Raw genomic sequence first — 22,625 nt, 5'->3', positions numbered from 1 at the left:
AAGTTTAGCAGCTACAAATATTCCTCAAACTCCCCGTCAACCATTCGAAATCACCCCGAGGCCCCCGGGACCTCAACTAAAAGCACAAACATATCCTAATACCTTATTCAAACTTGTTCCAATCTTTAAAACACCTCAAACAACATTAAATCATCCAAAACACCTCGGATTCAAACCAAACTTTCTAAAATCTTCTGAATTCTGCTTTTGATCAAAAACCCAACCAAACCACGTCCGAATGACCAGAAATTTTGCATGCACATCCCAAATAATACAACAAAACTACTGCAACTCTCGGAATTCTATTCTGACCCCTATATCAAAATCTCGCCTACCAACCGGAAATCACCAAAATATCCACTTCGCCAATTCAAGCCTAAATCTACTCTGAACCTCTGAAACTCATTTCGATCACACTTCTAAGTTCCAAATCACCTCTCGAAGCTAACTGAACTATCGGAATTCACATCCGAGCCCTCTAACACATAAGTCAACATTCGGTTGACTTTTCCAACTTAAGCTTCCTTAAAAAAGATTAAGTGTCTCAAACCTTACCAAAATCATTCTGGATTCTATTCGACCAACCCTATACCATATAACACGGGTAAACAAAGCATAAAGAAGTAGAAATGGGAAAAATGGAGCGATAACTCATGAGACGACTGGTCGGGTCGTCACAATATAGAGATGTCATATTCCTCATAACATTCTGAGTTGATCTATTTTACTTGTATTGGGTTTATCTGTTGTACTTGAAAGCATGCCTACATTTTTGTACTGTTATTTTTTATACAGAGTTCGTCACTACTTTCAGCCCAAAGGTTAGTCTTGTTACTTATTAAGTATATTGGTTCGGTTGTACTCATACTACACTTCTGCACCTTGCGTGCTGATTTTGGATGCTGATGTTACAGTGTACAGAGGAAGCTGGCATTGGAGATGTACCTGCGCTTCCGTCATAGCTGCCTCTTGATCTTGGTAGCTTTAGATTTAAAAATCTGTTCATGTATATTCAAACAGATGATGTACTTTATTTCATACCAGCTTTTTAAATTCTAAAAATCTTAGAAGCTCATGATTTGTACTACTAGTCCTTGGAATATGTATTAAAGTCGGTTATGTCATCATTTATTTTATCAGTAAATCTCATTTAAACTCAATTTTGGTAAATTGGCTTACCTAACGGGTTGGGTTAGGTACTATCACGATTAGTTGGATTTTTGGTCGTGACACCCATGCCTATTTTCCAGCTGATATCCACCAAAATCAATTTCAATATTTTCCCCTAGCTGTAGTAAATAAGTAGTGACATCAGTGTATGGAGTCAGCATGTTTGCATTGGAACTGCCCTGACTGTTGTCCCTAGCCTTGTTGAAGTCCTTATCACTATTGTTAACTCTTTTGTCTTTGCATTTACTTAGGTCTATCTTTTTCCTTTTCCTTTGCAAGAACAATGTTGCTCTCTTTTTGAACTGCTTCAATAATTTTTTCCTCAATTTGTCTTGATTTTTGTTTAGTCCATAGCTTGCTTTTCACCTTCAGTAGGTTCCCAGTAGTCTTGTTTGACTTCTTTTTCTTGCGATTGCTTCTCTTCTTGACATGTTCCTTATCTTCCTTCTACTTTGGATTGGTATTATCTTGCACAAGGTTCTGCTCCTTTTCCACCTGCTCAGGTGCTTTGCTTTCTTTCTCTGTTGTGCCTTCTTCATGTATGTGGTGCTGGTCATTATTTTGATCATTTAGTTGGTGTTGACTACTACCATCTATCTTTGGGTGATTTCCTTATTGGTTTTTTTTTCTTCAAGTTCCTTTTGCTTTTCACTTGCGTGAATCCATCATCATCCTGGTTCGTTGGTAGATTCTAGGCTTCTTTTATGTTGGTGTTCTTTCTGGTGTCATAGTTAGCATTGGGTATTGGATGATTGTCAATGGCAACTGCCTTTTCTTTGTTCCTGCTTGTTCCCTTTTTCTTGCTTCAACTTTGCATCGTGCAACATCATGACCCTGCAGTTTGCATGTCCTGCAAAATGCAGGGACTCCTTCATATTCCAGAGGTTGGTCTTTTCCTTTTAATCCCGACCCATCTCCTTCAATGCCAACAAACACAGTCTAGAAGTGGCTTCATAAGGTCTACCTCAATTCTTAACTTGGCCAACATCTCGAAACTAGAATAATGCAAGTATACATTACCGCAATCGATCAAATCATATCCAAAGAGTTACTGCTAAATTTGGTCACCCTAAATATGGATTAGGGATAAGCTTGATAAGCTCTCTTAATTAAGTCATATTTAATTCATCATTGTATAAAGTTAACCCAGCTTATTTTTTGAATTTTATAAATATATTCCAATAATTCATGTTCTTCTTTGATCTTGATAAGAAATATCGATGCCTTATTCTTCACAAGATCCACATGATATTCTACAATATTTCTCAGCTTCCTAATTAGCAGTTTTCAAGCCATTAAAAATATTTGTATCAGCATAACAAGCAAATCGACGCATTACTGTCCCAATAAATCTAATTACACATCAACGTGCCATTTGATACTTTGAGTCAATTAGCATTGGTATAGATCTAGAATAAAGAAATTATATATGACAACGCATACGCATAGCCTACCCCTTAAGTTATACCTTTTTCAACATATATGAACTGAAACTAGCACGATCTAATTAATCATATGTTAATACTCTTTATGTTTCATTATTTCACATGGCACTATTTTCTTTCCCAAAAAGAATTTTATATTTTTATATTTAGAAATAATTAGTTTTATACTTCTCATCTTACCTTTAATAATATAATTTTTATAGCAAGAGAATCTTATGGCATTTTTAAAATTACGAATTACAAAGGTATTTCTCCCTTTCATAAACTTCGTGCACATTCGAACTGCGCTCTTGGGGAGGAATAATTAGCAAAACAATAATTAATAATGAATAAGCACTAAATAAAACAAAGAATTTAATGAGGAAATCTGTCTATCCTATCTATCCCACAGGCTGCATGCAACTAACAAAACAACAATCAACATGTTTATATACATAAATGAATCAAAAGAACAACTTTTCTGGTGTGTAATAAAGAAACTAAAGAGAAAACAAACAAAATCATCAATCAAATTCTAATGCTAAAACAAAACAGTTTCCTCTATGCTTCTCAGTCACTTCAGGCAGCAGAGCTGCAGGTACATTCTTTCCTCAATTGACTCAATCAGTGCAGCAAAAATTCAGTTTGCTGCATGTCATAATCTACAGTAATATAATTCTGAAAGCAAAATTCTCTTGACCTTTTCCTTTAATGGTTTAGGTCAAAGTGCATGTAGTATCCCAACCCATATTGCTCGAATCCTCCAAATATCTCACCAGGTGTGTATTCCAAATCCTTAAAAAGTAATGCATTTTTTGAGGACCCGAGCTGGTCATCTTTGCCACGCCATACGGTAACGTGATGGAGTTGGAGACTTGACTACAAACCATCTCCATGTCAAATCTTTCAACCCATTATCATATACCTCGCAAAACTTTTGTGGCCAACCTTTGGGTTCAACAGGACTAAATCCTAATCCTGGAGTTCTATCATTCGAATGTGGATTTAATTCTTGTGTCCAATCAATAACATAAGCTGACACCCTTCTTCTAAACTTAGCCTTAAATTCAGGCCAAGCTTGGAATTTATAATGATTCACCACCATATCATGTACACTCATTTTCTTTCCCTTGTACCCTTGCTTCAATATGAAATGATGAATAACATTAAGCAAAGAGTGATCAACTGCATCCAAAAATACTATAGACTTGTGTCTATTCTCCATTTTTCTTCTACAATTGTATCCTTGTGTCACTCCCTTTATCGGATGAGACTTCTTATTCGAAGGTCCGAATTCGTAACATGGGATGCTAATTTCTGCGACTTGTTTCTTTTCTTGTACATTCTTGGGATTTGGTAACAAAGAAGGTAACAATGATTTTGATGGCCGAGATAAATTAGACCATAGTCGAGAATACACAAATTCATCCACATCAATGTACATCATCCAAGAACAAGAGTCCTTAGCATAAATTGCACTATGAGAAAAACCAGCTTCTTGAGTTTTAGGCCATAGCCAATAATATGTTTTCACATCATAGCCTTCTTGAACAAGCTCATCAACAACTTTTGGTAAATCGTCATCACTAGCATTATCGTATAATACGAATTTTTCAACCCCGATTCTTGAATGATATAAAACCCATTCTTTCAAAAACTTGCCAACGTTGTACACCATGGTACATGCACAAAGTCGAGCTCTTTCTGTCTTCTCGTTACTTTCTAGCTTACGTGGCAGAGTGCAATAAGCCACGGAAGGTACCACCACAGGAACAGGACGTACAATCTCAAGGGAGACAGTAATTCTCTCTTCAAAGGGCAAAACATTTGGATCTGGCCGTTTACAACGGAAAACTTCTTGCATGGAACTCGTCACGTTAGTTCTAATTACATTATTCTCAAGACCGAAAATACAGTTAAATTCGTTGGGTTCACGGTTAATTCCTTGGCGATTATTCAACCCTTTAACAAACAAAACGACGTCGTCATCCGTCGTTAGAGAGTCATAAACAAGAAACGTCCAACGTAACAGTTCCGGCTGTTTAAACGGCGTTACATTATTCTTCTTTTGTGAAGATTTCATCAGCATGGGTTGTTTAAACGGCAATCTCCGACGTGCTCTCCTGGGAAACTCGCACTTGAATAAAGTGCGAGCTGGAAACTGGAGCTCTCCGGCGGGAATCGCCAGAGATACCTCCCCGGTTTCAAATACACAAACATAAGGATCCTCTTGAGAGGAAATTAAAGGAGTAAAATCAGGAGAGACAATAACGAAAACTTCCCAACCAGGCATTAGAATTGATACAGAAGAGATAATATTATTTGTTGAAGGAGTAATGAGAGGAGATATATGAGGAGGGGATGAGATAGAGATGTTTTCTTCGAGTGCAAGGTTATTGGTTTTGGAGGAGATGGTTATGGTGATTTGTGGTGGGGAAGGAAGAGGGAAGGGGGAGGGGGTGGGGGGTCGGTGGCGACGGAGAGGAGAGGAGAAGAAGGGCGGAGATCATCATCGTCAACGGTGGAGGAGACGGCGGAGATAGAATCACGAAGTTGAAGATGATAGAGGGTAGCAAAGAAGACAAGGGAAGTGACGACGAAAAGAAAAGTGGTGGGGATTTTTCGAGCCATAATCTTTTTCATAACAATGGAGGAATTGGAAGGTCATAAATAAAAGTAGTAAACAATTATAATGAACAAAGAAGGAGAGAATTAATATATGCAATTTCAATTCAATAAGAAGAAGGAAGAAGGGCATGCAGCCTGGCACAAAGATTCCTTACATGATTAGAATATTAGTAGGAAACTGAAGTTGGATTGGTATAATGATTAATGGAATTCTTGATGCGAAAGGAATGGGAACTGGAAAGGGAATTATTGTTGGTTTTTGGTTGGTTTATTCTTCTAATCATTGTCTGAGGCTGATTATGATTTTATCAATTTCTCCCAAATGACTCGGTGGAAAAAGATTGAATGGACATGGGAGGAAACAACGGACCCTATTCCATTTATGGATCAATTAAATTGTATCTCAATTTTAACTTTGGTTGTATAATTCTCTAAACCGTGGAGTAGTATTTATTTAGTCTTTTATTCAAATTTAATTTAAAGCGTGTTTAGGCACATTAAAGTAAAGGCGTAAAATATGATTATTATAATTTGATTACTTTTAAACTCACTATGACAATATATAGATATGTCTAGTTTTGTTCTTTGTTCTGATGTTTCTCATTAAGGGACCATGAATGTTTCCCTAACGTAAATTCTATTTTGATTTGGCTATTGAATGAGTTAGCCCAGTCATATTATTGCGCCTACTTAAGATTACCCTTCCATCGTGTGCGTGGGTGGGGTTTAATAATGTATTTATCATTAGCAATATTATTGTGTGCTGCTCGTTCAATAATGCACTTTTTATTATATTACCATTTTCCGTAACCCGTATTATGTATAGATGACCATACTAGATATATTAATTAGTTGTCATATTGTGTCACAGTCCATTCGCACGCAACACTTGGAGATCAAACGGGTCAACTCGAATCTTCCGTTACTTTCCACTTTATAAATTTCCTCTCATTAATTATATAAACAAAGAGTAACACTAAATAAATAAAAAGAAAAAGAAAAAGAAAAAACAAAAAAACTCTTTCATATATATAATTATGCTTTTTAAAGGTTAAGATTCATCATTGAGTAAATTAAAATTAAGTATAAAAATGTTAGTAAACGGGAGAGAATGGTAAATAACATGTAGCAACGAAAATTACCCTATTTTAATTTATGCTGCGGACATAATTTAAATTCAAAAATAAATCAGAAAAACTGGTACTATTATACTTACAACTATAAGAAAAGAGTACGATTCAGGTGGTGATTCTGTCTTCATTTCTTGGTTTTCCTTCTGACGAGTTTGTTATACTTGGAGTGGCGTGATTGTTTTCCTAATACCACAGTACCACTTTATGCATGAACACGTGATGAGAAATATTGAAGGACGTGAGTTGCAGGGGTTAGTTATACTTAAATAACATAATTAGTTGCAGATTATCGTTTACTAATAGTAGTTAATTAGTTACTCCCTCCATCCCAATTTTTGTGATGGTGTCCGAATTTCAAGAGTCAAACCAATTATTCTTTGATCATAATTTTTTCATATGCCTTTTAAATATTTTGAATTATTAATTATTTTAACTTATAATACTTTTTACGTAGTTTTTAAATAAGTATATAGATTTTATTTCAAAAAACTAAAAGATTCTATGGCCAAATATATGGTCAAAAATAAAAGTTTATAAACTCGAAAAATAAAAAGTCACATAAATATCTGACAGAAAACATATATCAGTGTATGAATTACTATGACAAGATGAGTTGTATACATAGGCACGGGCGGAGCTAGCCCATCGATTATGGATTCGACGGAACCCAATCGTTTCGGTCCAAACCATATATTTATTTTAAGAAATTTATTGAATATGTACAAATTATTAATTTAGAACCCAATAACTTAAAAGGATTAAAACCCCGAACCATAAGTTCTAAATCCTAGCTCCGCCTCTGTACATAAGTCGCTACTATAAATTCGGGAAAAATCGTCAACAAGAATTGACCAAAGTAGGTGGGTAATGGCCAATAACCGTCCAAAACACGACCATTAACGTGTGGTAGGTATTTTAAAGGTCGGAAGAGTTCAATTAAATTCAAAAATAATCCGACCAAAGTAGGTCGGTATTTTAATTATGCAATTAAAAAAAGTACTATCTGGGAATCGAACCGAGGTCTATACTATGGCAGGATACTATTCTACCACTAGACCATTGGTGCATTTTATTTTAAGACTATCTTTTGTTTTATTTACACTCTTTAATTGTATTTTCGCATGAAAATAACTGACTGATGTCGCTCGATTTTATTAAAAAATAAAATTACCGACCCAATTTGGTCGGTTTTTAAAAATGACCGGCCGAATTAACCAATCGATTTTGGTATGTTTTTCAAATATTAATTTTAATTTATTTTAAATGAAAACCAATCAAAATTGGTAGATTTCTTGAAAAATAAATTTCGCGGGACTCAAAAATAGTTTTTCCCATTTTTACGTCAAAGAAAACCAACCAAAGTTGGTCGGTTTCGTAAAAAAAATTAAAAAAGAATATTAAAAAATCGACCGACTTTGATCGATTTTTGGGCCTTTTTTTGACCAACCAACACGGTTGGTTTTTGCCGAATTTCTAGTAATGTATGACCAATCTCCCTAGAGTTGAAAAAGTTGATCTTTAAATATTTCTAGACGTTTGCAGGAGGAATATTAAGCAATGAGCCTGATCTTACAGCCTTGTGCAGAAGACGAGGCAGTATTGCTCTTAATGAAAATGCGGGCATGCTTCTCCCTTACTAGACAATCTTGCCCATGCGATTCTAAAGAGACAATTCTAAAGTTCTCTTTATTTGTTGCGGTAGATACAAATAAATTGAGTTAATTGTAAAGAATATATGTATCAAAGTATTTCACTTGATCATCCATTTCATGGATGGTTTTTTTTTTTCACTGAAGTTGTCCTTGCACGTCAATTGTGTGGAAAGCATCCTTAGGCTGTCTTTTAAACTTTCATACTGCTCAACTCTGTCTACAAGGCTCTTCTACCAGTCCATGTTGTTCTACAGTATAAGCTGCTCATATGAGATGCCTATTCATATCACTTTATCTGGACAATTCCACTGATCCTCCCTGGCCAACTTCTTGGATGGATTTCATGAATCTGCAAAGCAAAAGATAAAAGTAATGAGAAAAAGAAGCAATAATTTGATCATAATACAAAACTCATCAAGTTCAACTATAAATTCTACATCAGAAAAAGAAGCAATAATTAAAGCAAACAGTTCAGAGTCAAACCAACTTCATCGGTACAAATAACATTTTTGATGAAGCCATCAGTACAAATAGCATTGGATCAACACCAATAACAAAACACAAAGAATATCATCCTGCAAATACATTTTTATACCTTTCAATCTCAGGAACCACCAAGAACAAAATACTAAGCGCATCATCATGCAAACTTGCAAAGTACAGTTTATATCGTGCAACCTCAGAAATCGGTCGCTCTTCAAAAAGAAATCTTATGAAAGAATAAATGCAAAATAGATGTATGCACGAATAACAGAAAGTCAACATAATTATATAAATCGCACGCGCTTAAGACTTTTTCTTGATCAATTGTCATCAAACTAAAAATAAAAGAGTACAAAGTTTCTTTCCAATTCATCTGCTAGGGTAGCGTTAATGTTATGGGTTCGTCCAAACCCAGCTCATACTTGGTAAATTTATTACAAAATTCAGTACATAAGTACAAATAATATATACTCGAATCCATAAAGTTCAAATCCTGAATCTACCTTTATCATCAACCAAGTCACCAAATTTTTTTTGTGTGCATCAAATAAATAAAAACTGTCTGGAAAGATACCACAGGGCATAAACTTATAAAGAAAAATATTCCCAAAATTCGCCGAAATTAATTACTATCCAAATAAATGAAACTGAAGGTTTTAAAAAGGCACAGTAATAACAGAACGAAAATAAGCTAGATTAAACAGAGGTGTAAATACCTATACATATACATATATATATATATATATATATATATATATATATATATATATATATATATATATATATATATATATATGTATGTATATATATATATATATATATATATATATATATATATATATGTATGTATTTTCTGTATGTATGTATGTATTTTCTGTTACAGAGAATATTACCAGTTAATAAATGTTGAAATTTTAATTTTTCAGAAAAGATTTTGACCTTTTAGAGCAGATATGTTTCTTTGTAAACTAACAGTAAAAAAGAAACTAAAAAAATAAAAGAGCCTATCTATTGAAGTATTTTATAATAGGAATCTGATCATTCAAGCACTTTGTGATAAGAAATTGATGGACATGTATTGAAAATTTATTTTTCAAATTCTACTATCATTGCGAGACTCCCTTAAAGATGGTGTCTTTCCGAATAAGATAACATAAGAATTTCACAATCACACTTCCAATGTCACTCTTAAAGTTACTTCATAATTTCAATATCACAAACTGGATAACAAGTCCATCATGCTGTAACAAACCCCTACTACAGGCAGATCAAAATGAAGGCATAAACAAATGAATGAATGCTTTGGAAGTTAATTATCTGAAAGTCCTGCACAAGTTTCACTCTTGATCAGTTGGGTTTTCCTTTCTTCAGTTAAAAAGTCCAAAGCAAGAAAAAATTTGGAAAGCAACTATCTCTTAGTATGGTTACAGTGTTGTTTATTTACTGACGGTAAATTCTATAATGATTAAAAACAGTAGAACTCTTGTACCAACTCATATATGAGAGTGATAACTTTTAGTATCAATAGACACTGGACAAAGCTCACCAGCACAATTGATATCAGCAGAAGGAGAAAAACCAAACACGTTGTGGGAATCGATAAATTACTCACTTGGCACAAACAAAGACACCCGTAGCCATTTTAGAAGAATGTTATTATATTGTGGTGCTTCCCTTTCGATGCCTCTATATCCAAAGTTTTACCTTCCGATACCTTGATACCCAAAGTTAAAAAAATCAAATAAGGTTTTTCTTTGGAAATCTATCCCACACACTTTTGCAATTTTAGCGGCCACATGAGTTTTGTTAGAAGTGTAGCAACTCAATCAGTAGAAGATGTAATCAAAATTTTGATCATAATACATTTACAAACCGAAGAAAGACCTTCCAGTGCTTTATTCCTGAACCAACAGAACAAAAAAAATTATTGGCATATTCTCAATAAAGACTGACAAAGAGGAAGCAATAGCAGGCTGGCTAACTGAAAGCAAATCAGGCAAAGACATAGCAGGCAAAGAAAATAACTTGTGATCTAGCAAACAATTGGTGATTCCTTACACTTATTGTGTTTATTTCTTGTTTCATTTCTTTCTTAGACAAACTCATTTCCCTTCTCATCACCCTTTTCATAATAACAGCATTTGTTTCAACCCCATCAAACATTCTTGGTAGAAAAGTTGGGGCAAGAACTCTTATCAAGGATGGGAAAACAAATAAAAAAATTCAAGACTTACAAGCCAAATCAATCTCGGACACCCTCGAGCTAGTTATGCAAGAATAGTCAAAGGCATAATAAGCTGATGAACAAGAAGTAAATTGAGAAATATTCTATTGCTTGATATTCGTGAATGTAAAGTATCTACAAATGATGGTAATTTCTCTTTATATAGTAGAGGAGTCCTAATTATGGTATAACTCTTATTACAGAAGTAAATCCCATGATTAGCTTAAATAATCGCCCTTGACCAGATCTGTTCCGGAATTACCGCCATGATCTTCGACCGATTACGGATATCTCGCCTTTCTGTTATTGTACTTCGTTCAGAGTCTATCATATTGATCGTTGTTGACCTCGATCTCGATGAGCACCTCGATTCTCGAGCTTGATACTTTATCTTAGTGCTCTGACCTGATCCAGTACGAGACTGACCCTTGATGTGATTCCTTGGTCTTCGATTAAATGGCAGAATCGGACAAGTCCTATTTTACCAGTATACAGATAGTCCCCTCGTTTCTTGGATTGTAATGAAAAGAAACGAACTGAGCCTTCAATTTTGTACCTCAACCAATTATGACGTCAACCTTGTGACGTAAGCGACAGAAACGACCAAAGTATCGCATCAGTGCAGTTCCCAAGATCATTAATGAACGTCAGTTGATGGTCGGCCACTAGCGCCTTTTAACAGTCGCCGTGAATCCTTAAATAGGTCTCCCTCTCACTTCTTTAAACTTTTACTTTGAATTTCTCTTGCACCAATCTTCAAAACCTCTCTGAGTTTTTCAAGTCTTTCTACAATTCTTCAAAGTTCTTCATATCCAATTAAGCCTCTCCGTTCTTGCATAGTTTCTAGGCCTCATTACCAACCTTTCTTCAACACTACAAATCTCATCTTCTTCTTTCTCTGAACATATAGAAATGTTAAAAACATCCAAAACTGTTCCTCAAAAGGAAAAGGCTTCTTCATCGTAGCCGGCCGGCGATAAAACAACGGTGGAGCCGCGCCCTAAGAAATGTGTTCCCGGGATGGGGTGCGATCTTTCTTCTGACTTCAAAGTGGAGAAAATTTCTTCTATTCATGGCCGGTGTGAGCCGATGTTTAGGTACATGTGTTCTATAACTGAGAGCGACCTCGAGCAGGTCAAGGAAGACTACCATTGGGAGAAGAAAAAGGTGGGGATTCCGTCTTTTGAGGAAGATATTACTACCCCACGTGGAAGGATTTCTGAGTGTTTACACTTATCATTTCATATTGGGCCCTGCCAATCCCGTTATCATCGACTTCTACCGCTAATACCAGATAACCCTAGGCCAGATTCACCCTCTTTTGGTGGATTGTCATTTTGCTTCGAATTTTCGCGAGCAAAAAAGAAGGGACATCTTTTTCGAGGTGGGTTGATAAAGCTTCAACGTCGGACCATCAAGGTGTTGTTCTCGAGCATAGATGAGGACATGGATCGAGGGTAGATGGGTCAGTTTATTTGAGTTAAAACTTTTAACCTAATTCTGGTCGAGAATATGCCATTCCCCGAGAAGTGGAATATGGAGCGTAAGTTCGATCCTTCCTTTGGCTTTTATTCACTATTTTGTTTCCTTTACTTATTTTTACTAACATCTTTTTTTGTGATGTAGTGATCGCTTGGATGCATGATGCGATTCTAGACATAGAGAGCTAAGTTCAGACCCTAGCTTCGACCTCCTTGTATGCTGAGCGCTCGTGGCGTGATTTAGCAAGGGGTCGATGGGAGGCCAAAAATCACGGTAAGCCTTTTCTTTATGTATCCGATGGCTTTAAAATGTTTTTCCCTCTTATGCTTACTTGATTTCTTTTCATATAGGTCTTGGGAAAGATGTCGTCATGAGGCCCCCATCCGGAGAGGAGGAGGTTCCGCCCTCGGTCCCGAAGCCATCGAAGGAGAAGAAAAGAAAAAGGGTCTCGCCCTCTAAGACTCCAAAGAAAAAGGGTCACTGTCACTCTGCCTGCCGACGTAGCTCATCAACTATGAGATGAAGAAAAGGAAAAATAAGATTCTTACTATGAGCTGGTGGCTCGAAAGAGGGGCATCGAGGTCCCAAAGGCCTGCGGAGCCGGTAATGATCAAAGAGGTCCAGCCTCGGACCGAGGAGGTCCCGATAGGTGGCCCTCGAGCAAAGTCCCCGAGTCCTTGGAGGCTGAAGATGCCTCCCGCCATGATGAGCAAATGGCAGATGTGCGTGAAGGGGCCGGTTCTGAGGCCCTTCGGAATGAAGAGAATGCCCCAAGCGACTTGCTTGGGACAATAAACGTTGATGATTCACCTCCCATCTCCTTATTTTCCGAGGGGCAAATTCAAGAAGCCCAAGCCATGGAGACCCCCGATGTGGGAATGGCCTATGAGGGAGAGGACCTTTTCCATGGTTGCTTCGCGGGATCCGAAGATGCTTCCGATATGGATGCATCGATCATTTTCGATGAGGCTCAGCGACTCTTGAGCCAGGTGGACTTCAGCTCTCGTTATTAGTTTTACGTTTACCTTTATTTACTTTTCCCTGATTTCCTTTCTTTATCCATAGGCCATGACACTCCATCGGGAAACATTTTCCAAATCTCTGACCTAGCTGAACCAGTGTGAATCCGATCTCAAAAGTCTCACGGAGGAGAGAGATGCCCTCAAACTCTTTAGTGGGCAAAAAGAAGAGGAGATCAAGGACCTCTGAGCTGAACTAGCCAAAGCTCATAAAGAGCAGACCGACCTGATTGAACAGGTAATGAAGAGTTTTCTTAGAAGTTTGATGTATCAATTCGGGGATGGCGACTAATACTTTGATCCTGCAGGTTCAGCAGAAGGCCAAAAAGATCGAGCAGCTTCGCGAGGAGGCCAAGATGAAGAAGGCAAAGACTTTAGGGTAGAAGTAGAACATGGACCATCTCGCCTCGAAGAAAGATACTGCTCGAGCCCAGCTATCTTCGGCTGAGTGTCAACTCCAAAGCATGAAGGAGGAGATCTCGTCCCGAGCCAATAAAATTGAGGCGCTTGAGACTCAGTTGGCTGTTGAGCTTGCAAAGGCCACATCTGAGGCAGGAAGAATAAAGGCTGAAGCTGAGGCGATGGTAGCTGTCTATCGAGCTGATGCTGAAGTTGATCAAGTTCAAGCAAAGGTAGAGACTGACACAGCCCAAACTCGATCATACTGGGCCATTCAGCATGCCATGTTTCAATCTCAAAGAGAGACTCTCGAGGAGATTCATGCTCGTGGCTTCGACTTTGTCATCGATATCGAGAACACAAAAATACTTGAGGCCGATGCTAGAGTGTTGATTTCTTCCGATGATGATGACTCCGGGAGCGCGAGCGAATCCGAGAGCGGAGAAGACGAAAATGAGGCTCCCGGGGAAGATTAGGCACTTAGAATTTTTTTCTTCTTTTTTGGATTTTTTGTGCAAGACCCTGAGTGCCTTTGTAAATATTTTTGTAAATATGAATATCCCTTTTCTTTCTGATTTGTCTCTGATTTCTGTTTTGTGAAAATTCTATTTTGCTTTCGCCTTATGACAATTCTGATATACTTTATATCTTGTGAGAATTGTGACTCACTTTGTTGCCATACGAAAATTTTGTCGAAGTCAGATTGGTATAGTCTCTATAATCGAGTGAGTACTTGCTCGAACTCGGAGTAGAAAAAACCCTTAGGTTTCGGTTGAGCGAGGGTGGATCCTCAAACCTAACAATATAATGGCTCTTAGGTGCTTGAATCGGGCCGATATAGCCTTAAAAGAGTAGCTTTTTCCCTTTTTCAGCTTAGAAAGTTTTAATCATATAAAAAGTTGTTATGCCTTAGCACGAGATAAATCTGTACTCATTAGGATTCAGTGTTATCGAAAAACTTTGTTATGTCTTAGCATAAGTTTGTTCGAGAGTTCGAACAATTTGGTACTTCTTATGTTTTTTGAGGGTCGACATTATCGAAACCCTTTGTAACTTTGCCAAGGGTAGCCTTTTTTATGAAAATATTTGAAGGCCTGTTTGATTATGGAACTCGAACATCTCCGAATTCTGTTAGTTTGGACGTAGTCTTTAACATGAGATTGGCCATTTGGGCTTCTTTCTCGATTATACTTCAAACTTGTCCGAAGTGTCAGTCCTCGAGTGGGGCGACCGTGGCCTATAAAATCGAGGATTGCCTTTATAAGGTATTATGAAATTTAATAATCCAAGCATGTCAATTTTTGGATTATAGTCCCTCAGTACACGGTTAATTCCTCGAGCTTTAGTTGCGATTGGCTCTTGAGCCGGTTTCCGCAATAGATCATAAGTATGAAATTGTAAAGTAGAAATTTCGCTAAGGCTTGGAACATTTGGTAGGGAAAAGATACTTCTTTCAATAGATCATTCATGCGTACATGTTTTGCCATTAGGGCTCGAGTAATCTACACGGGCCCGATTCATTTGACTGTTTGGCCCTTTACAAAATTTACCTATCGAGACCCTGCCGACACGAAGTTTTTCCTTGAAAACATAACATCTGAGGGTGATGCCCCCCAATATTCAAGGTTGATTGTAAAGAATCCTTGGATACTGTTGAATTGTCCCCAGGTAGCACAAATAATTGGTGCCTCGTTAAAAACCTCGCCGGAAATATCCACTTGGGACAAAAATCGATCTAAGGGAAAAACAGTGCAACACATGCTTTAAAACTTGAGGTCTTCATGTTGAAAAATTTCCCGATGTCTTCGATCGAACACCTGCAATAAGTTAGTATCAAATATATATGAAAAAGGGAGAGAGTCATACCTTAGCAATAGTATCGCTTGAGGAGTGATATGTTCTAATTATTTAGCAATTGTTCGCCATTCATCGTGCCAAGTTTATAGGATCCCTTTCTGATGACACCGAGTACCTAATATAGTCCTTCGCATCTTGGGCCGAGTTTCCCCTTATTTGGATCTTGAGTGTTGAGGGTGCCTTTTCTCAGAACTAAGTCCCCGATTCGACAGTGGCGAAGATTAGCTCTTCGGTTGTAGCACTTTTCGATGCGTTGTTTCTGTGCTGCCATTCTGACAAGGGAGGCTTCCCGTTTTTCATCTAGCAATTCGAGGCTTGTGTTCATAGCCTCGTGATTCGATTCTTCTATTGTGTATCGAAACTGTGAGCACGTGAATAATAATATTCCTACTAAAGTCACAAATGGATTTTTCTTTTAAGTGTTTTATTTTTTTAGGAATTTATAGTAATTGTTTCCATTTAGTTACATTTTGGTGCATATTTAATATTTCAAAAAAACTCATGGGAAATACCCTAAAATGTTCAAATTTCATGCATTGCATTTTTAGGTTGATATTGGCAGTTTAGGTTTAAGTTGTTAATTAATTGCATTTAATAATCAAAAGAATAAAAAAATATTGGCTATTTTTACTTTTTTAGCTTTTAATCGCAAAATAGCAATTTTCTTGCATTAGCTTTGAGTTTATTATATATGTTTAGTTTAAAAAATATAATTTTACAAATTAAATTTTAGTCTAGGATTTTTAATTAAATTTAGTAGTTTAAGAATCAAGAAAAGATAAAAAAGGGGGGGGGGGACTTTGATTAAAACCCGAAATTGGGCCAAATTTAATTTCTGAGCCAAAGTTTTTCGTCCAAAACACCCTTAGCCCAATACCCTTCTCTTCTACTTAAACCCTAGCCCACTCCCCTACCCAGCCCAAAACCAGGCCTGAACCCATGACCCGTTGGACCTACCCCTGACCCGCCCCAATCCCCTCTCTAAATTTCAGCCTTTGATCCAATTAAATCCAACGACCCCTATTCCTCCCCACTATCATATAAAAACCAAATATCATCCAAATCCTAAACCTAATCTAACTAAACCAAATGGCACCCCTCCCCCTTTCAACCCTATTGCTGCTATCAACACGCCCCAGCCACGCCAGCTCTACCTCAATCCTGCCCACATGGTCCCCCTTGTCTCATCCTCCGCGTCACCCAACCATAACGACCTCTGACAACAGAAAATATTTCATTTCCCTCTTCCCACGCACTCTTGGTTCTCTCGGATGGAATTCGGATCAAAGGTATACATAGGATTTGAAGACTTCAAATCCTAGTCTTCCATTTGTTTTAGAACCATCCAGAAAAGAGAACAAAAGGGGATTTTTGTTTTGGGCAGAAGGTTTTCAGATTTAAGGGGGGTCGAAGAAAAAGTGCGAGGGTTTTGATTTGAGGGTTTCTATATTCTCCTCTTCTTTTTTGTTTTATTCATGTTTTGAGATATATAAAGAAAAAATATATATCAAATTCGTCTGGTTTCAATTTTACTTCAAAAGTCAAAAATACAAAAAAAAAATAGTTTTTTTTTGAATTCCTCTATTCCGGACTTGCTTGATTTTGCTTGATTCAGTGGTGTAATTGCTAAACTTTTGTTCACTGAAAGCAAATTTCAGGTTATTTTTAACCCCATGCTTTATTTTGGTGTGATCAGCATGTGACTAATTTCAGAATATGTGCTAGACTCCTTGTTTTAAGTTGTTGCTCATTTAACTTTGTATTAATTGGTTGTTGTATGTGTGATTAATGAATACGTATTAGAATGTAGGAATTGTTTATGGAGCTGAAAATAGCCTGTGTGTGTTCTGGTCTTCCACTTTACATAGTTATGGAGGTCGGATTTGCTTGACTTTGGTATGAATGATTAAGGTTTGATCAAATCTGTGGTTGATAGATGAGATGCAGTTGTTGTTTATCGATTTATTGACATTTACAAAACTTCTCCCATGTCTCGAATTCAATACAATTTTATGAAATTATCAATCAATTAGTTTTTTTTACTGCTGTTTCGTTGCTTAGTCAGTTGTATTTATCAAAACATGCTATGAATGTCGGAATTTTAGTGATTCATGTTTGTCATGAAGCAGTAGCTGGTTTAGATTTCAGTCGTCCACGTGAAGTTGATTTAACTTAGGTACCTTGTTAAGGTTTGGTTCATTCTTGTCATGTTTGATTTAGCTTTGTATTCGTGTGGATTATTTTTCCTCTACGTCAATGCGTTTCCTTAGATTGACGACACCAATTAGATGATCTTCACTTTCTATCACTTTATGCCAATTTACAGAGGCACAACATTTGGCTTGTATTTCGCTTGGCATTAATCTCAGTTAGCTTAAGTTCGTGGTTAGCTAAGTCCATTTGTTAGGAGCAATCACAGATCCTGCGACCTTAATTTTGCATAAATACATGTAATCTCCATTGTAGATCATGAACAGAATAGGCTACTTTTCTCTTCTTCTTCTTCTTCTTCTTCTTCTTCTTCTGATTTTTCTCATTTCTCTTTCTGATAATTGGAGAAGTAACACTCTTATTATAATTTGAATTTTATTTCTTCTTATTGTTGAAATAATAGTTGCATTGGTGTGAGTTGACAATAAGATTAGATATGGCAAGGCTATGTTGGAATTTGATTTATATATGTGTTATGAGCTCATCTATATCTGTTGAAATGATATAAAGAAAAGGGACCTTGTCTTGTATTTCTTCATCTGTCATTTTCAACATGTATTTGCTTTAGTCACAATGGAATTCACTGGTATGATTAAGTTGGTATTTGCTTGGCGTGCATATTTGAGTGTTATGTTGTCTTGTTGGTTAATGAGCGCCCGAGATTATTTTGCTCATGGGCTTAAGAATAAAACTATTAGTGATAAGAGATTGAGGTTAATATGCATTGACGGGCCTTTTCACGCAATCATCGAATTAGGGATTACATAATTCACGAACATTGTAGTATGCTTGAGGCGCAACTTAATCTATCATCATGATTGTGTACATGTCCGTGTGACATAATTATGATTTAGAAAATAAATCGAGGTATGCGTCCGCGCAACTTTGACCAAACTTTCTTAATAATAAAATGTGATTAATTGTGGACTCGTACGCATGACATGATTTTTGACGAGCCAAACGAAATGAGTACACGTACGCGTGACTCGTTTTTTAAGATAATTCTATAATCATGAATAATCGAGTAATTAGAAGCGGTAAGAGGTAAAAATGTACATAGGTTCTTAAATAAGTAATTAGACAATTAAATTAAGCCATGTATGATTAAAGCGACCGTGCTAAAATTACAAAACCCGGGAATGCCTAACACCTTCTCCCGGATTAACAGAATTCCTTACCCGAATTTCTGTGCTTCGCAGACTATAAAACTGAGTCAAACTTCCTCAATTCGGGATTTTAAACCGATAACTTGGGACACCATAAATTATCCCAAGTGGAGACTTTGAATTATAATAAAAAATCCCATTTCGATTATTGTCACTTTAATTGAAAAACTCTCTTATACCCCCTTTCGGGTAAAAACAGGAAGTGTGACAGCTCTAGCGACTCTGCTGGGGAACGAACCCATAATCGATGTTCAGGGTTCAAGAATTCGAGCTTGTTAATGTGATTTTTACTTGGATTTATTAATTGTTGATATTACTGTATTTTGTGAGCCTAATGTGCTAATTGCTGCTTATTTACCGCTTTGATATTATTTAAATTGTATTAAATTGTCTTGTTGAGCCTCCCTTCTGAGTCTTCTAAAAAAATGGTGCACACGTTTACGTGTCCCACTTTTCTTTTATAGGCCGTACCAAATAGAACGAGGATGGATCAGCCACTAGGCCGGGTAGACTTTCGTGCTCCCGGTACATCGCTCCCACCTCGGCTCAAGTTGTCCGCTTGGGTAATCCAGGTCTAGAACATATCCCTAGGTTTAAACCTAGAATAACATAGCCTCATGCCGGATCCCTAGTAGGAACGTTTGTTTGCATCACGTGTATTTGACTTCGGGGACTCAACACAGGGGTTGGGTCTATCTAGGACAGGTGTACCCGAAATAAAAGACCATCCTGATGCATCTTACGTGCTATTTGTACATTTATTTGCTTCGACTTGTATGTTGACCGGCTAAGGAAAGAAAAATAACAGAAAAACCAAGAGCGAGGTAGGATAGAGAATTCACCCGGTTCTGAAAATACCTCAAAACTCTGCCAAAATATTTTTTAAAAAAAAGAGGAAAAGAAAATGTATTTCAAAAATATGAAAGTGAGCCAATATCATATTTTTCCAACTATGTCAAAACTTACCAAACTACGAGGGTCTGATTCTCACCAGATGTAAGATACGTAGACAACCCTCATCGGTTCCGGCCCCTAATTTTAAAAAATCCAAAAATATTTTCCTTTACTTTCTTCTTTAGAAAATTCTTTCTTTTAGACCCCAATTTTTAAAAAAAAATACAAAAATATTTTCTTTTAATTTCTTCTCAAAATCAAAAAATAATTTCATTCTTCTTTCAAAAATTGAAAAGAAAATTCAAGATTCAAAAATGTTTTCTTTTTTTAGAAGCATTTCTTTCATAAATTCAAAATAAAATTCCAAAAAAAAAAATCAAAAATATTTTCTTTCTTCTGTAGAGGTTTTTCTTTCGAAATCCCAAAAAGAAAAAGAGAAAAAAAAGTTGAAATTAAAAAAAAAATATTTTCTTTCTTCTTTAGAAGTCTTTCTTTTCAAAAAATCTTTTTAAAAAAACAAACAAACATATCGAAATCCAAAAATATTTTGTTTCTTCTTTTTAAGTATTTCTTTCGAAAAAAGTCTAAAATCCAAAAAAATAGTTAGTTTATTTACTTTATTCTTAATCTTCCCTAATTATGCAAAGATCTGATTCATGCGGCGTCATGATATGTAGGCAACCCACATCATATTCGATCGAATGGTTTAAAAGAAAAAAAACAAAAAAGAAGAGAGAAAATAAAGAAAAGAGAAAAAGAAGAAGAAGAGGAGAGTGACCATTCTAACATGTTATTTGTTTTGAATTGTGAAGAAAGTTTATGGTGGTCGGTTTGTGGTAAGCTGGCAACACATCCATAATTCACAAGATCCAAGGAAAAAATGCCAATGACAAGTGACATCGAAGCTATTACTAGTGCTCAAGAGACTCAGGGTCAGAGGGTTCAGCAAAAGTCTATTGTGGTTGAGGAAAATAGTGTACTAAATCAGCAAATGACTAAAATGTGTCAAGCATGGGCCAACGGCCAAGGACCGCCCTTTTCTTCTCATGGTTTCCCAGAGTTCACACCCATCTCGACCACTGCCATTCTGGTCTCATTGTCTGATCAATCTTATCCACCTGGGTTCAGTCATTATCCCAACTGTATGACTACAACTGGAACTTCTATTGTGCGCTCCCAAAGTGTGCCATTGACAACCAATCTGACAACCACTACTGTTATGCTCGTCTTCACCATCCTATAACCGACGGTGGTGCAGAAGAAAACTCATGAGTCACAATTTGCTACCCAACAAGAGCAGTACCCAACAAACAGTGAGAAGCCTGCCCGAAAGATGGTACAGGAAGAAATGACCCAAAGACTGAAAAGCTTAGAACAACAGTTGAAAAACATGCAAGGGTTGGCAGGTCAGAAGAGTATTACCTTCAAGGATCTATGTATGTTCCGCGATGTTCATTTTCCACTTGGTTTTTAAAATCCCCAAATTTGAAAAGTATGATGGACATGGAGACCCAATAGCCCACCTAAAAAGGTATTGCAATCAGCTAAGAGGTGCAGGAAGAAGTGAAGAATTGCTAATAGCTTATTTTGGGGAAAGCCTCAAGGTAGCAGCCTCCGAGTGGTTTATGGATCAAGACACATATTGCTGGTATGTCTGGGTTGACATGGCACAAGCCTTTGTCAAACAGTTCCAATACAACATCGACATCGCCCCAGACCGCAATTCCCTTTCAAACCTGAAGAAGAAACCAACTGAAAGTTTCAAGGAATATGTCATTAAATGGAGAGAGCAAGCAACTAGAGTTAAGCCACTCATAGATGACCATGAGCTAATCACTGTATTTCTTCAGGCTTAAAAGCCAGATTATTTTCAAAACATGATGTCTATAGTGGGTAAATCCTTCTCGAAAGCAATCAAAATGGGGGAAATGGTTGAGAATGGTCTTAAGATATGCAGAATTATAAGTCAAGCAGTTCTCAAAGCCGCAACTCAGGCTGTCCAGATTGAATCTGATAACTTTAGTGACACGAATGAGAAGGACGAAGAAATCATGATGACATCAGGGTCGAGAAGAGGTCCTAGGAGAGCATCTCGAAGGTATGACCAGCCTCGTCTATTTTCCAATGATGCTCTTGAGCACTACTATCCACCTTAGAACTCACAATACTCTGTTGCTCCACCTCAGTATGTTGTCCAGCCACCAAATCACCTAAGAAGGTGAGCACGAGCATCACAAAATTTCCACCAGCCTCCACAAAATTTTCAAGTGCCCTATAACCCACATCCAAGCCAGAGGTATAAAGGGGAACAAAGGTTGAAAGATAATTTTACTCCAATAGGAGAGTCCTATGCAAGCTTGTTTGAGAAATTAAAGCATTATGACATGATTGCACCCATTCCTCCAAATCATGTGGACCCACGTGCAAGAAGCGTTGACCCTTATAAAAGGTGCGAAAACCATTCCAATGCCCAGGGGCACAATGTTGAAAGCTGTCGGGATTTGAAAAGAGAAATAGAAAGGATGATCCAGGAAAAACTAATTGTGATCTAAGACAGTGACACCCAGAATGTCACGCAGAATCATTTACTTGCACACGATGATGCACACTTTATGAGGATGATGCGTGGTGACATGGAGAATGAGAATCCTCTCGGGAACTTACCGACTGAAATTGGAGAAGGTCATGGTGATTCTGATGAGCAAATTCGTGGCTAAATGTCAAGCTTAGCAATTGAAAAGTCATTCCCTCCTCACTAGGAAGGAATATTGGTAGCTTGTTTTGATGTTTTTTCTATTATTTGGGTTATTTCAGGGTTGTGATCCAGATTTTATTTGTTTTATTGAGTCAAACCCTTCTATCCCTCCATTTTGTCTGTGTGAG

The 22,625-nt window shown here is 37.0% G+C and overlaps 1 protein-coding gene across 1 annotated transcript; it reads right to left on the bottom strand.

Annotated features, from left to right (window-relative positions):
• Nucleotides 1–1,872: 1,872 nt before the first annotated feature.
• LOC104250060 (glycosyltransferase family 92 protein At1g27200-like) lies at nt 1,873–4,887 on the bottom strand. Its single transcript, XM_009806597.2, has 2 exons — nt 3,543–4,887; nt 1,873–2,087 (listed from the first exon to the last, which is right to left on the bottom strand). Exons 1-2 carry the CDS (start codon nt 4,885–4,887, stop codon nt 1,873–1,875), a joined length of 1,560 nt encoding a protein of 519 aa, XP_009804899.2.
• Nucleotides 4,888–22,625: the final 17,738 nt, after the last annotated feature.

Source organism: Nicotiana sylvestris, chromosome 10, assembly GCF_000393655.2.
Source record: "Nicotiana sylvestris chromosome 10, ASM39365v2, whole genome shotgun sequence".
Lineage (NCBI taxonomy): Eukaryota > Viridiplantae > Streptophyta > Magnoliopsida > Solanales > Solanaceae > Nicotiana > Nicotiana sylvestris.
The sequence above is the reverse complement of the archived record's forward strand: the minus strand, read 5'-3'. Positions and strand labels throughout refer to the sequence as shown.